A 16577-nucleotide genomic window follows, 5' to 3' on the forward strand; every position below is an offset into this window, starting at 1 on the left:
GTCGATGATTGTATTCATCATCTCCGGATAGCCGATGTCCTAGGATATCGCCTCAAGAACAAAAATTAAGAAGAAAATACAAGAAGAGGTGCAAGTTTGACGAGTGGTGGAATCCTTCTATTCCAGCGTCTTCGAGAAGCTCGCTGGAAATGGTAATAGAGGTACATCATGAGGGTTCTTCTTGCATCGTGACCTCCTGGCTTCACATAAGAGGCTGCGAAGGGTAGGAGCATCCTAGTCTATTTCACGAGAATTCTTCTAGCATCCGATGGTCATGGATCCTCTATAAGCTTCAAATATTATGAGCTTCCAGCCTACAAGTCCTATTCTTTGAGCCATGGCTGTGAAGACGGGGCGTGCAACAGCTGGGTCTTCTGCTGCGATGACGGCAAGGCAGAGGTGGAGGCGGGGGCTGCATGCTCGTTCGTCGGTCCTCGACGATGACGACAGCATCAAAAATGATGGGAGGCAAACAGATGGTCGATAGTGGTCTCTTTTGATGGTAAATATCTACAATTGAATATTTTGATGGTAAATATCTACAGTTGAATTTGATGATATATATCTAAATTTTGTTTCTTTTGATGCTATGGATCCAATTTTCCCTGTTAAAATACATAATCATGCTAAGGCTGCCCTGGCCCATAAAGGTTTTGTGCTACCACGCATATATAAATGCATTTTTAAAGAGCATTAATTTTTTAAAAAAAATACAAATGTATTGTACTCCATCATCTACCACAGAATTTGTGTCTGGACAAGGAGAAACAAAAAATGGAGAAATCTGGCAATGAGTAGTAGCTGTTTGCACTATTTGACCTAGATAGCTGCAATTCATTACTAGTTGCTGCTTGATTTCTCTTGTTTCTTCTAGTACAAGCTTTTGTTCAGGCTCAAATTTTGCATGAGGGTAGATGATAGTATGCTCTGCCCATTCTTATTTTTTGTTGAAACTTTTTATGCACTTTTAGAGGAGTGCTTTGTGTGTGTGCTAGCACCGAGAACCTGAACTTCTCCCAGATATATTGGAAAACTCGTTGCAAGGAAGTAATGCATGTGTGGATATATACAGACTTACTAACCATTCCACCTGCAACCAGTAAAAACCATACAGCAGTTTGGAGAAAACACATGACAAATCATAACAAAATAACATGTTCCAATACCCATATTATATGTTCTTCGCTTGGTTTTTCCTGTAACTGCTAAAGCGTTATTGATGCTACCATATAGTGATGAGCCAGTATCAAAGGCCTGTTTTTTAGTAGTGTTAATCACAACATTAGGTAACATGAAACTAGGAGCAGTCAGAAGCAAGCAGAAGATTATGAGATAACTGATGAGTGTGGGTTTTGTTACATGAATATTACATGTTTGTTTAATCTCTTGGGTACATATTATAATGCATTTGCCTTCCTTATTCCATGCAACTCAGCACTATAAAACCAGGCAATTGAAGTAGTATTTATTAAATGCAAATATACATGGATCATATAAATATATGTTTGGTGAAGATGGATTCCATTATATTTTTCATTACAACAAGACTTAGTATGCAACTAATAATGAATTTTTAATCAACTGAAATATACTACTTTGTGCTCGATCCTTGTGATACTCGTAATTGTCTCACATGCCTTAGACAGTTGTACTCTACTCACCGTCTTTCGCCCATAATTTCCACATTGTTACTTACAACAAAGTAAAAACAATGTTTTATTGATCAAAGTCAGTAATTAGACTTGCTCAACCATGGATTCTAGTGTTGCTTCCTTCTGATCTTCCCTGCCTTTCTTATCCTCTTCCGTTTGTTTGTGCTCCTGCTCATCATATATGCATACCGATGTCCATTGTATTCACCTTATTGCATGCAGCAGTCTTACTTTCCTTGCTTTTACCCCATAGCACGCAGTGGCCTCCAACCAGTAGGTTACCACCAACAATACTGCCATTGCAAATAAAACAAAAGATAGAGCATTCCATTAGTTCATTCATAAGATTTTCGATGTAAACACATCTTCTGCAATTCTAATCTAATTAAATTTATTACCTGCCAAGGTGAACAATTTCTCCTAGGATGGAGGAACAGAATATTGTGAATATAAGGCAGAGTGGAGAACAGACGGTGAGGAAGACAGGGCCTTTCATCTCCACACACACCATGCTTGCAAATAAAAGGACACCCCATTCACCTTAAAAAACCCTGGTTCATGATTAATTCATTCACCAAGCATTTCATTAGATAACATTGTTTAATGGACTGCCTGTATTGTGCATGTTAGGGAAAAAAGAACCTTAGTGATCCACTTTATCCATACGCATGACTTATTATCCAATAATTGATAACAACAATTGGCAAGAATTAGATTGGACCACACCCGAATATCTAGTGATAACGATGTGGATGAGTTAGCTATGGTTGGGAGGTAGGTGTGGAGTGAAGTAGGTGATGGGGATGAGACTACGAGAGACTGGTGGCTGTATCCAACAGCCGCAGGATGTCCGGAGGTAGCAGTGAGTAGCAGGCATGAGAGCTTATTAACGAGCTGATCAGCAGCGGTAAGAGGTGCAAGAAGAGGTGTTGGTGATGCAATGAGGGTGAAAGTCAAGGGGAAGCTGCTTGAGCAATGGAGATAGCTAGTTGATCATTATGTTCCCTTACTCAACTATAACAGTAGTCCAAAGTAAGACAATTGTTCTTACAGTGTAAATGATTGCCTGTAAGCTGATGTCGAGACGAAGCTTCCACTTGGAGAAGTCCCTCTCGGCCACTACTGCGACAATGAATGACTGCACCGTGCTGAAAATACATTGTGATAACTTCATAAGCATCTTGTTCGGGTACTCCTTGAGAACCGCAGCCTGCATTGAATAGATAGCATGATTATAGTTAGAACTATTTGCATAACATCTCAGGCTAAAATTGATGGTATAGATTTTCTTATTCATCTACAACGACTATAAACATACCTGTTTAACAATCCACAGAGACCATGACATGTTAGCAAGGACCATGAGGAATGTCCCTTTGATCCGTGCATGTGACGACCCTGCTTGGAGCTGCTATAACATGGGCAACTAAGACACGGTGATGGTTGATAGGGCTTAGCCCAGGTTCCGATGTTCAAGGCGATGACCAAAACTCCGGCAAGGCAGAGTGATACGCCGGTAACCTTGGCTATTCCTGACGAGCTCCTCAGTTTAACCACCTCCATCCTGCATGCCGTACATCTAATATTAAAACCAATGCATGATCAAGTAGCATAAATGCATAATCCGTCATATCATTAAAATAGTACCGAGACTGGTAATATAATATACTTCACATACTACACTCATGTTTTCCACAATAGATAATTCTTCTTGTGGGCGACTCACACATGGGTTGATAAACGGAGGGATCAGATCAATTCTATTACTCCCCTCTGTTCGAAATTGTAAGTCATTCTAACTTTCTTGAAAAGTTAAAGCATCTATACAATAAAGTGCTAACATTTATGATACCAAATAAGTACTATCAGATTCTTCATGAAATATATTTTCATAGTATAAATATTCGGTGCCACAAATCTTTGTAATCCTATCTATAATTTTGGTCAAACATAAAATGGTTTGACTCTCAAGAAAGTTGGAATGGCCTACAATTTGGAATGGAGGGAGTATTAGCTAATTAACTAGCTAGTGTCCATTTTGAATTATATTGATGGATGGTTATGCAGTAACAAACATACCTTAATAGCAGGGCTAAGCAGAAGGTGACCACAGGTTGAGAGTTGAACGTTGCAGATGCCACGGTTGCGGATGTAAGCTTCATACTTACGTTGTACAAGTTTAATCTAAATGTTATTCCTGAAAATTAACATTCTAAATTTAAGTATACACTGGTGTGCCAGCGTGTCTCATTGTCACTATATTGTTTAAACGGGTATACTTTTATCCAACAGAAACAGTTTACAACAATTAATATTACACAAGCATGCATTGAGTTATCGTAATTTCCCTTTGTTGTGGTATATATATATATATATATATATATATATATATATATATATATATATATATATATATATATATATATATAAACTTTTCATTTAAATTAACAACGTGACATCATGCATACCCGATGAAGGCATAAAGGAAGAGCTTCAAGATCATCCCCAACTTAATGGATGGTGCATTTTTCCTGCCATGACAGGTTTATTTCAGCAAATAATACATCACTAGTTACTTACAAACTTGGGAATAGAGAAAATAAAAGATTAGGTGATGATATAGAATCACTTTAATCTGCTTTCTCTTCATTCTCGTCGCTGACTGGGCATTGCTAATAAAAGGTATCTACCTTTCAAGAAAAACAGCAACAGGAAGCTAAGTAGCAGGAGAGACGAAGCTACCTGGCGGTAGAAGATGAAGACAAAGGTGTTCATCCCCTTGTCGAAAGCCGCCTTGCTGATGACGGACATGCCAGTGTAGATCACTTGTACAATGATAGCAATCACATAAGGCTTCTTTGCCTCCATCTCGATGCACCACTACGGGAAAGCTAAAAATTGCCGAGTGTATTTTTTTTGCTGAATGTTTTTTTTCGAGCACTCGGCAAACAAGCTCTTCACCGAGTGCCAAGCCAAAAACACTCGGCAAATAAAAAACACTCGGCAAACCCAGGCACTCGGCAATGTTCATGTCTCCCGTAGTGCACTTATATATAGCTGTCTCTAGATCTGCGAAGATAATAGCTCGAAATCAAGCAGCGATACACATTAACAGTAATAGTCATCAGCTATGAGCACATATAGACATATCTAGTAGATGTGAGCCTCCACCCAGGAGGGAAAAAATGTATGTGCGGGTGTGTGTCTTTCTGAGAATTCCTGCTGAACTAATAGCTATCTCCAGTTCTCGCAAGGAGATCAAAGTAAGCTGGTAACCAAGAGGATTACCACTCTTTTTATAGTGTCGAATCTGAATACTAAAAGATCTCTTTTTAATATCTAAGAGTATTCTGATTGTAGTCTGAATCAGTGGCACCCTCTTTCAAGGGCTCCGGCCAAACTGCATCTACATCAATCTTTGGGCCATGTGTATAGCACATTGCAATCACATGTGTTTTGCATTGAGTGATCCTATAGCTAAACACTTGAACGAAATAAATGTGCTATATATCAATAAAAACTAATTAACATATACTGCGCGGTTTAGGTATTGGTTTAGGTGTGTGTGCACCCAGCAGGCTTAATCAATAATTTTTTTAGCTTAGTAGCTGGGGCTGCGATAATGGAAATGGTTGTGGTTACAAACAGACACTAAGGTCTACGAAGAAAAGGACCAATTGTGTGCACCCAGCACTTCACCTCCTCAACGATATCCTTAACCAGAGTCGAGGCTAGAGATGCCTTTCCTTTAAAGACCCTATTGTTCCTAGATCTCCAAGCTAAATTTTCCCAAACTGTACGTGAGCACAACCAAAGAGTCAAACCCTTTTTTGATTCGTTTTGCAACCAATTTATGACCTTTTGCCCACCAATCTACTAACACCCCCGATGCCTGCATGAGTGCTTGGTTGGCTCAAGGTCTGTAGTAACTTGAACCAGCATCGAGGCTGAAGATGCAGCTAGCCTAGGAGAAGGCTATCAAATGTGTTTCTGGTTCCTAGGAATAGAGGTCCAACAACGCTCATAGATCGCAACCAAAAGAAGAATTTGCATCGCAGAGTTACCCCCAACCCCACTCCACCCAGCGCGAGTGGATCGAGCAGATACACCTGATTGTGAGAGGAAGCTCGGCACGTCTAGCCAAGTACTCCACACAGGATGACAACTGCCAAAAGATTTGATTCCGTAGATTGAGGTGCACCTCCTGTAAGCGGTTCCAAAAAAGGTAGAAGTATCAACCAGAGTCTGAGCTGTGAGATCGCCCCTTATGCACCCTACCCACTAGTTCCTGGTAAGGATATCATTTACTGTTCTCGAATTGTAGAACCTTGCCGTGACTGTTTGCAGTAGGCCCGGTCCTAGCTCTTTAATTTGATGAGCCTTCGAGCCATCTGCCCAACCAGAATAATTGAGGCTCCCTCTCCAATGTTTATTGACAAGAATGAGTATAGCAGGCAACCGGCTCACCTCTAACTAAACATAATGCAAAGTTTTAAATTGCTCATAAAATCAAGCATGTAAAATCTAAGGGATAAATGCATAATTCATGATTATCTAGAATAAATTAAATACACCTTTGTTTACTACCAAAACTTTTTCATTTATATAATAGCAGTTAGTGTGCCCAATAACCTTCTTGGCACTTAATTATGTTCAATCATATAAATACTCAATTTTGCTGCATTTAATTTGCATATTGTTGCCTAGGCAACATATTTGTAGGGCCTTTTGTGTATTGCATCAATAAACTAGTGACCACCCGCTACTGAGATTTTACTACTGGTATATATTTGTCCATTCCATGTGTTGCTTGAGATAGCTCGAATTATAAACCCAAGGAAAAGTTAGGATTTATATTCAGGCCTTCATTTCTCTAAATAGAAATAGATTTCCGCAGAGGTAAATGTCACCGAGTCTGTAACTCATGTTGGGCCCATTTTAGAATGCAGTAAAAAAAGAACATAAAATAGGAAAAATATGGAATATAAATGGAATGAGGTCATGAGGTCCAACTGGAATACAAATCTACATTAATTCTTCTGATATATTTTTTTGGGTCGAACAATCCATTTCGATTTTTATCAACTCTTCATTAATTGCACTTGTATATTGACTAAAGTATATGGCCGGTCCTTAAACTTGTCCAGCGGTGTCAGTTAGGTCCCCCGTACTATCGAAATGCATGTTTATCTCCCTAAACTTGGGCTGAGTGTAACTTAGGTCCCTGTACTCTCAAAGTGCATATCTTACTCCCTAAACTTGGCTGCTGGTGTTATATAGGTCCCTAAACTCTTGAAATGCAGTGTCATCCCACTAATAGAACTTGATAAGATAAAATTTTATGCTTTCAAGCAAAACATTACTTTCATTGGCACATTCCCTGATTTTTTTATTGCCCTTTCACTTCCCATATTCGTCCACTAATTTATCTTATAAACCCCTTACTTTAGTTTAGTAAGTGCAACTACGAGTTATCCAAATTTAAACAATCTTCCAAGAATAATAGAGCATGTCTATCATGTGCACCTAGCAAATAGTCTTTCTAGATTTAGCAATATTATCCACACCTCGTTGAGCTGAAATTCATTTTATTTGACTATAATTAAATTATATCTACCTAAAATCAAGTTTTTATCAATTTAATTGAGATGACTTTTATTTTTTTTAAAAATAATTGAGATGGCAATGCTTTTAGAGAGTATATGGACCTAGATGACACCCAAATCCAAGTTTACGGGGCTAGATCTGCGTTTTGAGAGTATATGTATCTAAATGACACTCGAGCCAAAGTTTAGAGAGCCTGATATGCATTTTGAGAGTACGGGAACCTAAGTTACACAGTCGGATAAGTTTAAGGATCAGCTGTGCACTTTACTCTTGTATATTCTTAGTATCACTCCCTTTTCTTCACAATGGTTTAGCCCTGTCAGGAAGCAAGAGATTCCACTTCCAGCTATCTTTTGCCTTTTCACCTCTTCAACTTGCTGAGCTTAAAGCTGCTCGAATGTGTTTCAGTCAATAGTTGAGACTTTGTCGATTGATTATATGTGCAGGTGGCATGTGATGTGATGCTGTTACTTCAAAAAGACATGAGAACAAAAATATATGTTTATATTTCTTTCCAAAAGAAACAACCATGTGAAGCGTGAGAATGTATGTATGTGCGTGTGTCTATATATGTATATATAGCATGTATGCTTATTGTTGTGCAAATTTATATGCTTTTTTGCAAAGACTCTTGCATATAATATCTTTTTCTTTAGTATGATTCTATCATTGATTAGTCAGCACGAATCCTCTAATTTGATCTCTTTTCATATGAAATGGAAGAGATCCAAATGTGCATCGGAGTAAACAATTAATTAAGCCGGAATGATTGCATCGTGGAAGAAAACTAAATATTCTGTGATTTGTTACAGTCAAAAGAAGATATGATTCTCTCTATTTTAATATTCGCACCTGAATGGTTACCAAATGATGTTTGCCTGTGGAACAATCTTGTACTGGAGCATATGATTGATTGGGGCAAGTTTTAAAAGCAAGAATTTTTAAGATTTGATTTAAGTTTAAACAGAATCTTTAACTTTTATATCCACTACCATAGTTGAGATGCAGTAATGGTGATGGTTTCCAAGAAAGGTCGAGGAGGTACATATATGATCATGTACTGTGGGAGGAACTGCGCTTACACGATTGTAAATAAATTAAAGCAGATTGACCTCTATGTAAAACCTGACTGATAAGATTTTAAACAAGTTTGCAACTTCAGGAACTGTAAAAGAGGGTTCGAACCAATGACAGCCTGATTGATATAGGATTTTAAGGAAGTAACCGTTTTGATTTTTCTTAGTTAGAACTTTAATTTTTCATTATGAAAGCTACTTTTTCATACAATAGTTACCATCTTTATGTAAGATGGTATATTTTTATAGATATTACTAGCGAAAGTAAAAATATTGACTTAGGACAAACAAACTTATGGACTTATTTGCGATAGGAAGAAATATTTTTTACATGGTATTTATGGGGGTGGATAAACAAGATAGGCTATAACAAGGTTTAAGTTGTTTTTTAGGCTGCAACGAGGGACGGAGATCACCACCTGAACTCAATAAAATGGAGCAAGCCCACAACGGGAAATAGGTTTAAGATATCATTGGGAATATTATTAAAAAACAAGATTACCGTGAAATGGTGAAACAGATGATAAACATGGTTTATACTATAGCATGCTTTTGTGCATGAGCGGTTACCTAAATTACATATTATTTTGCTATCTTTCGCCTCTTGTCAAGCTCTTTTCTCATCACTCTTTTCATCCAAATAAAATCATTAATAGTAAATCTTGTAACTCACTATTACATGTACTACTTGTGCCTTCAGTGTTAGCTAGCTTTGTGTGTTTCTAGATAAAGAGCACTTAACAAAAGCAAAAGTGTGGAAAAAAACATCGTAAAAGTAAAGGATGCAACAACTGTCAAAACAAAGTTAATAACACCATGAGCAAGTAAATCTTCACCGAAATAATTGTAAAGCATTGTTGCATCACCGAAATTGAGCCTTTGCAAGACCACCGAAATACACACTTTTGCAAGTAGTCAGCGAGGCTTGCCCCGTACAGCACCTTATTCTCAATCCTCAGTCTTGCTCTTGGACCTCTTTGGATGGAACATCATGGCGATTCTTATTTTACCTGCTTCATCAGGGGGTGTTGTGGAGGTTGCATCTGGCGCGGCGTGAAGCGTGAACCAACGAAGCTCATATTTGCATTGGCACAGCTCGCATCCAATCTAGTAGGAAAATCTACATCCTGAAACGGAGCTCACAAGAGCAGAGGACTTCCATCCTGAAAATAGAGTTTGCATCCTGTATTGCTGTCAAGGATCATCACCAAGCATGGAGGTTGGGAGTGGTGGGTGGTGCGTGGTGCGGGGGACACAGAACAAAAAACCCAGATTAAAGAATGGTTTACTGGTAGAACTAATGAATTTTTCAACTATCAATATAATATTATTTCTCGTAACCTTGTATGGAAAATATCCAAGTTTTCTGCCCATGTAATAAAATCGGTCAAAATCTCACATAACATAAAAGATGAGATACCAAACAATACTACAATAATCTATTATAGAAACTAATATCCCAACACAAAACTAAGCGGCTCATTCAAATGGTTTGTCCCAGCTCAATTGCGTGACTGGTCTTTAAAAAAAAAACCCAACTAGTAAGATTGCGAGTTCATGCTGATTCAACCTAAACCGGAATAATTTTTGTTATGTGGGAGAGAGCATGAGGAAGAAAGGCCATCGAGCCATGATAGGGCTGAAGGGCAAATATAGGCATCCATCTTGTTTTCTCCTGGCTTTGGAATAGCTCTTGTCAGTTGAAGCACAGGATCTTTTTCTGGATGCTTTTAAAGGATAGACAGAGTACAAGGGAGCTCTTAACAAGGAAAAGCATGGAGTTGCAAAGTTATTCGTGTGCTCTAGACATCATAATCTTTACATACAATTCTTCAAGAAGGAATGGACATGTTATCCATAGGGCTAAGAAGAAAAATTTTCCTGCCATTATACAACGGATATAATCTTTGTAGTAATTTTTCCTTATTTAAGTATTTTTAACATATAGTCAGTCCATAAAAAAACATGAGGAAGAGAGATAGATGAATGTGGGGATAGGCGGGCTGCTTCTCAAACCCATTTGATAATTTCTTTTTTTATCACACCTATCTAGAGCATTCCCGTCCTGCAAATGTTAAACAATTCAGCATATTTTACTCCAGAAATAGTCAGTCCATAAAAAAAACATGAGGAAGAGAGAGATAGATGAATGTGGGGATAGGCAGGCTGCTTCTCAAACCCATTTGATAATTTCTTTTTTGTATCACCTATCTAGAGCATTCCACTCCTGCAAATGTTAAACAATTCAGCATATTTTACTCCAGAAATTTGTCTTTTAATACTCTTTTCGTGTATTTCAAAAATATCACATGAAAACCAAGGAATTTCAAAAGTAGTACACCGTAGAGTGAAAAATAATCTTTGATCAAATGAATCATGCTACAGTAGTGCGAGAACCACGGTTCTGCCAAGATGTATCTCTATGGTGAAGACACAAATGTATGTCGTGTGAGATATCGAAGCGCAAGAAAGAATCCAGCTATCATACCTCTATGTTTAGAAAATGTCCCATCACTACGTCATGGAGCAATATGTCTTTGTCGGTCTACCACAGAGCAAAAACGGGAGATACACCAAGTCTTCCTCAGCTTGGTACCTCGCGTACTATCTGGGATTCTGGGTTGGCATTGGTGGTCTGATCAGATGGAGGCGGGAGGTTCGTCATCAGCAGTGTTTAGCAAGTCTCGGGGATCATCTGGTGAGGAGGGGTAGCCTGACTTATCACTGGCGACGCAACATTTGTTTGGTCCGGTTTTATTTCGGATGGAAAATTTATACCCACAACTATCCTACAGGGATTTTCTAGTTGATTTTTCAGTTCAGACTCGAACTTACTATTCTTCTTTAGTTGACAAATAAATTATCTAGGCGGGCTCAAGCTACCCTGAACTTTTTTCGGATTTGATTTTTTTGACCACACCTAGTCCAATAGCAAGCATGGGCGGACCAAATCCCAATAGACTTGGATCGGACTGTGCCAAAAATACTCAGGTCTACTAACTTGGTACGCCACCTTAGGATAGGTGACCATGGCCACACCATTGTAGGCGACAAGAGTGGGACATGCCCTTGGCTACAAGTAATTGTATAGATATTAGTCCTATTTGTTTGAGCTTCCTGGTAGCTTCTCAGTGTGAAAAGTCAGAAACTCAAATAAACAGAAAACTTCCCATGCAGCTTTCAAAAAACCAGAAGCTCAGAAAAGCTAAGTTTGTATGGGAAGCTCAAAAGCTCAGTTTTCCGAGCTTTTCGTAGCTTTTTGAGTTCAGAAAGCTATACACATCTTCTAGTTGGCTTTTCAGAGAAAAAGCTAGCAGAAGCTTTTCAAAAAACTCAAAAGCTGCAGCTCAACAAACAGGTTAGAGTTTATTAGTTTAGTTAAATTAAGTTAAGTATATGGTCCCTACAAAATAATTTATAGCATATGCTAGAGTTTATTAGTTTAGTTAAATTAGTATATGCACAATACCTACAAATTAGTCTACAGAATTTATGCACATGGTCACGCGGTTAGCATAAGCACAAACTCATGTTCTTAAGGATGATTATCATATTTTCATTCTATTGTAGAGTGAAAACTCTTTTTTTCATTCTATTGTAGAGTGAAAAATCTTTTTCACACTATTATGGAGTGAATACGAATTATTTTTACAAAAATCCCTCTTCTCCTAGTGTTGTTTTCGGATACAAAGAAAATGTATATTAGAAATAAAAAGTTCTTTTACTATTTGATTTGATTAGCTTTGCAAATCCTAAAATTTTACTTTCTCAAGGGGGATGTACTAAAACCAGAAGCCGTGGTTGCCTCGCAACAGGCCGCAGACTTCTGACCAGCGTTGACCGGTGAGCCTTTGGACACCGCGGCTTCCCTCGTGGCCTCATCTGACCGTCGCCGCCGAAGGGGAAAACGCAGGTGTTCTTGTTTCTCTCTCCAGCCCAAACTGGTGGCGGAATCAACCCAAAACCTTGCCAGATTTCCAACCTGATTACGACATGGTAACTTGCACCCAATCGATTCGATTGCTCGCGCGCTCTCACGGTTTGCATCCAATCGGATCCGACTAAAATTTCCATCCTTTTCTTGGCCTGCGGCGGTGCAGATCCGGTTCATCCTGCTGCAGAACCGGCAGGGGAAGACGCGGCTGGCCAAGTACTACGTCCCGCTCGAGGACTCGGAGAAGCACAAGGTCGAGTACGAGGTAAGAGACGGGTGGATCAGAGCTGCTTTCGGCCCGGATCTTGATTCTGTGTTCGGGTTTCTTGATTCGGCTTCTTGCTGACCCGCAGGTGCACCGGCTGGTCGTCAATCGGGACCCCAAGTTCACCAATTTCGTCGAGGTAATCCGGGTTCCTGGATCTTTGCAATTTCTTCTTAGAATACTTTGCAACTTCTGAAATGGGAGGTGGACCAAGTGCAAATTTAGGGATTCTGGGTTCATTCACGATGGGGATAAATGGGGGTTCATTTTCTTTCCGTTGATGAGGGTAACAACTAACAATTGAGCAGATTATATGAGCTGTTGATCAAGAATTAAAGACGTGTTGTTCATAGATTGATTACGTGAGCTACGTGAGTGAATGAGTGGTATATGTTGTAGGCATAGGTTATTTCTCTTGCCAGAGTTTCGATTTCTTGGTGGAAGTTTTGTTAAGGCTGTAACCTAGTAGGTTGATTTGAGAATTAAGGATATATCTGGTTATCTAACATAACGTACGATTGATCTGTCGGTACACCGTATTACTTGGGATAGTCCAAAATATTCTTGGAGACTCACTAATCTTATTGCTAGTTACCATTGAATTTGTTAAATGCTAAGAAGCAACTAGATCTTAGTCCAACAAGCTGTACAAATAGGAATATGCACCTTATGAAATTAACTTCTATTTCTTTTTAGAATTATTCATATTACTGTGACTGAAAACGGGAGGGAGAGAGCAAATGGAGCATATGCTGATGTCTGATTTAAAAGAATGCAAAATAAATTCAAGTCATGTGGAAAAATTTATTAATCATTTTCAATGCTGGTTGGGGGATTTGTCACTAGATTCAATATTTTGCAGAAAAAAACACTGTCCAGGGCATTTTGAGTCCATTGTGAAGTTCATGTTTTCTGAAATGAATAGTATAGTTATTGGTGACTGGCATAGATTAGTATGTTTCTAGAGCAAAACCTCATTTCTTTCAAATCTAGATTCTGTAACCATGAGCCTGTTGGTTCAAATTGTTTGCTCATCTGGCAGGGTTGGTTTTGAAACCCCCCAGTACCTTGACTAGTTTTTTACTACCTTGTATTGCACCCATGGGTTATAGGTTAAGTAGAAAGTATAAAATCAATTTCTGATTAAAGTATTTGTTGTACTTTTTACTGAACCGTGTGGACCTGACTACTGGGACCTGAATTTTTCAGTTACTTACTTTTTCCTCTGCTAATCTGGAATTTTGCTTATGCAGTTTCGCACACACAAAGTTATCTACAGGAGATATGCAGGGCTGTTTTTTTCAATTTGTGTGGACATAACTGACAACGAGTTGGCATACTTGGAATGCATTCACTTGTTTGTTGAAATATTGGACCATTTCTTTAGCAATGTTTGTGAGCTTGACTTGGTTTTTAATTTTCACAAGGTAACATGTCTTTGTTTATCTATTTGACCCTGTAAGATTAATTGTTTGTCGAACAGTTATGATCCTAGATGCTGATGATCCTTTGTGTTTGTTAAATGAAAAACGCCATTAGACTAACTAGTGGACTTGTTTATACTCTTTCTGCTTGACTGTTTAACTATACATATGTAGCCTTTATTGTTCACTACTTTGCATCGCAAGTAATAGTTTATATTTTCATATATTTTTTTTTGAAATGGCAAGAAAAGGTGTTAGAATTCAGCTGACTAAATACTGAACATACAATTAAGCTTTTATGAACCTTGGTTTATGATTTTAGCAATTTACGTTCAAAGTTTACGTATTCTTATTTTTGTTCCCTTTATCTTGAAGGTTTATCTGATTCTAGATGAGTTTATTCTTGCTGGAGAACTGCAAGAAACAAGCAAAAAGGTATACATCATTTTCTCCCCCTCTCTTCTTAGAGTATATTCCGCCTCAACTGATAGGACCTGCCAGTCATACTTGTACAGTTTCTATGAATGATACATGCATATATCAGTTCTTAGAGTATATTCCGCCACAACTGACAGGACCTGCCACTCATACTTGTACAGTTTCATGAATGACAAATACATATATCGGTTCTCCACTGTTCCAAAAAGTAGCTGATTTTTTTAGGTCCGAATGGGAAAGTTACATCAAACTGGCTTTTGCCTTTATTTCTTAGCTATTTCTTAGAAAGTCAAGAGTTTCATGAGCTGTAGCCTTCTTAGCACAAACCATCCATCGCCGTAGGCAGAGCTCCCCATACAGCAGGGTGGGGCAGCTGCCCCAGCTACCCAGTAGATTGAAGACCCCTTCCCCCCTCTTCCTCGGTGAATCTGGGCGTTGAATCGTGGCTGTGTGAGTCCGTCAATAATGGCGTTGAACGAAGAAGAAAGAGGAACAGGAACAAGTGAACAACCTGTTATGTGGGTGTATGGGCCAACTGGGCCTGCGAATCCATGAGGTGTTTATGTTTTGGAAGAGGCCCAAACAACCAGCCTACTACCTCTGCTGGCCTCCAGAGAGCCAGCTCTGCTTTTAGTTGCTCGATGTTCGCCGCCTGCCTGGCGTCAGCCGTCCCCTAGCGCGCCGCCTAGCCAGGGCCGGCGGGCGGGAGCGGTAGTAGTAGCGTTGCAGCAGCTAGAATTTTGGGCGAGCTCTGCATACCTTCGCCACAAACTTTATTGAGTTTTAATGCATTTGGATTGAATTTCAGAGTGTCCATTGGGTGACAAGTTTCAGACTTGTAAGCTAAAACGTGATAACCAACTTGTATTAGGATCTTGATTCACCTGTCCAATCCCCTACCCCAAGATTCTGATTGTGGGCTTTTGTGTTAAAGCATAGATAATGAATTAATGATAATCAATACCTCTTTCAATTTTGCAGGCGATAATTGAGCGAATGGGTGAACTAGAGAAGCTGGAATGAGGGTGAGGGGAAGAGGCGGCCGCTGCAGTGCCCCATGGCTGCTCACCATTTGTACAATAATTTGTAGGTGTTGTGCATTTACTTTCGTTGTTCTTCATTTCGGATTTCATTGGTTGGGTGAATGGTCCATGCCATCACTTTGTCTCAAGTAACCGTTGCTTACCTGAGATTGCTTGCATGTTACAGAAACTTCACTGTAGTTAGTTTCTCACTGCAGCGATGAAAAAAAAAAGTTTTCTACTTTGTTGCCAAACCAGCTGCAGATGAGAAGCTCGTTAGTGAACGTGAATCCCAAGCTGATGCAAATTGGATCACCACATCAAAGGATTAGTCACAGACATATGAAATTATCGTGAAATTACGTTCGTGTAGTAAGGCAAGGATTAAAACCAAACGCACTGAGGGACTGAGGCCCAAGCGAACTTCATCAAGATCTGTGAGATTAAGGGGGTGTTTGATACCCCTGCTAAACTTTACCATCTATCCGGGGGTGTTTGATACCCCTGCTAAACTTTAGCACCTATCATATCGGATGTTTGATACTAATTAGGAGTATTAAACATAGTCTAATTACAAAACTAATTGTGCATATGGAGTCTAATTCGCGAGACGAACCTATTAAACCTAATTAGTCCATGATTTGACAATGTGGTGCTACAGTAACCATTTGCTAATGATAGATTAATTAGCCTTAATAGATTCCTTTTACGAATTAGACTCCATCTGTGCAATTAGTTTTGTAATTAGCTCATGTTTAAGTTTTGTAATTAGCTCATATTTAGTCTTTCTAATTAGCATCGAACATCCGATATGACCCTGCTAAAGTTTATCACCTCGTATCAAACATCCCGGCTTTTTTCTTTGCACGACAAACAGGCGGGTGCTGTTGGAGTACTGTACAACACTCATTTCTTTATGCAATGTGCAATTAATGATCGTGATGGTGATCAATAAAAGGAAAAGTTGCAAAAATCCACCCATACATTTAGGGGATTTCAAATACCCATCCGCGCCGCGGCTCACTTTTCTTACAGTCTAAAACCTGCAAATTTTATGCATTTTCAAATGTAGCTTGCCATTTCATTTGAACCAGTGCTTCACAATGTGCTCATTCCAGCCATCGATGCCAATGCCACCTATGAATTCAGAGCTTGCCAT

General features: G+C 39.0%; 1 protein-coding gene and 1 pseudogene across 1 annotated transcript; one reads left to right on the forward strand and one right to left on the reverse strand.

The window, feature by feature from the left end:
* Positions 1-258: 258 nt before the first annotated feature.
* Positions 259-11366, reverse strand: LOC101772391 (annotated as a pseudogene).
* A 792-nt stretch (positions 11367-12158) lies between these two features.
* On the forward strand, positions 12159-15672 carry LOC101775228 (AP-2 complex subunit sigma). Its single transcript, XM_004978935.2, has 6 exons — positions 12159-12331; positions 12436-12534; positions 12623-12673; positions 13788-13961; positions 14334-14393; positions 15378-15672. Exons 1-6 carry the CDS (start codon positions 12329-12331, stop codon positions 15417-15419), a joined length of 429 nt encoding a protein of 142 aa, XP_004978992.1. The 5' UTR covers positions 12159-12328; the 3' UTR covers positions 15420-15672.
* The last annotated feature ends 905 nt before the right edge of the window (positions 15673-16577 follow it).

This window comes from Setaria italica, chromosome VIII (assembly GCF_000263155.2).
Source record: "Setaria italica strain Yugu1 chromosome VIII, Setaria_italica_v2.0, whole genome shotgun sequence".
Taxonomy (NCBI): Eukaryota; Viridiplantae; Streptophyta; class Magnoliopsida; order Poales; family Poaceae; genus Setaria; species Setaria italica.

Coding starts and splice junctions, on each gene's coding strand:
- LOC101775228 (XM_004978935.2), top strand. Junction 12,535..12,622: donor AGCACAAGGTCGAGTACGAG/GTAAGAGACGGG, acceptor GCTGACCCGCAG/GTGCACCGGCTGGTCGTCAA. Junction 13,962..14,333: donor TGGTTTTTAATTTTCACAAG/GTAACATGTCTT, acceptor TTTATCTTGAAG/GTTTATCTGATTCTAGATGA.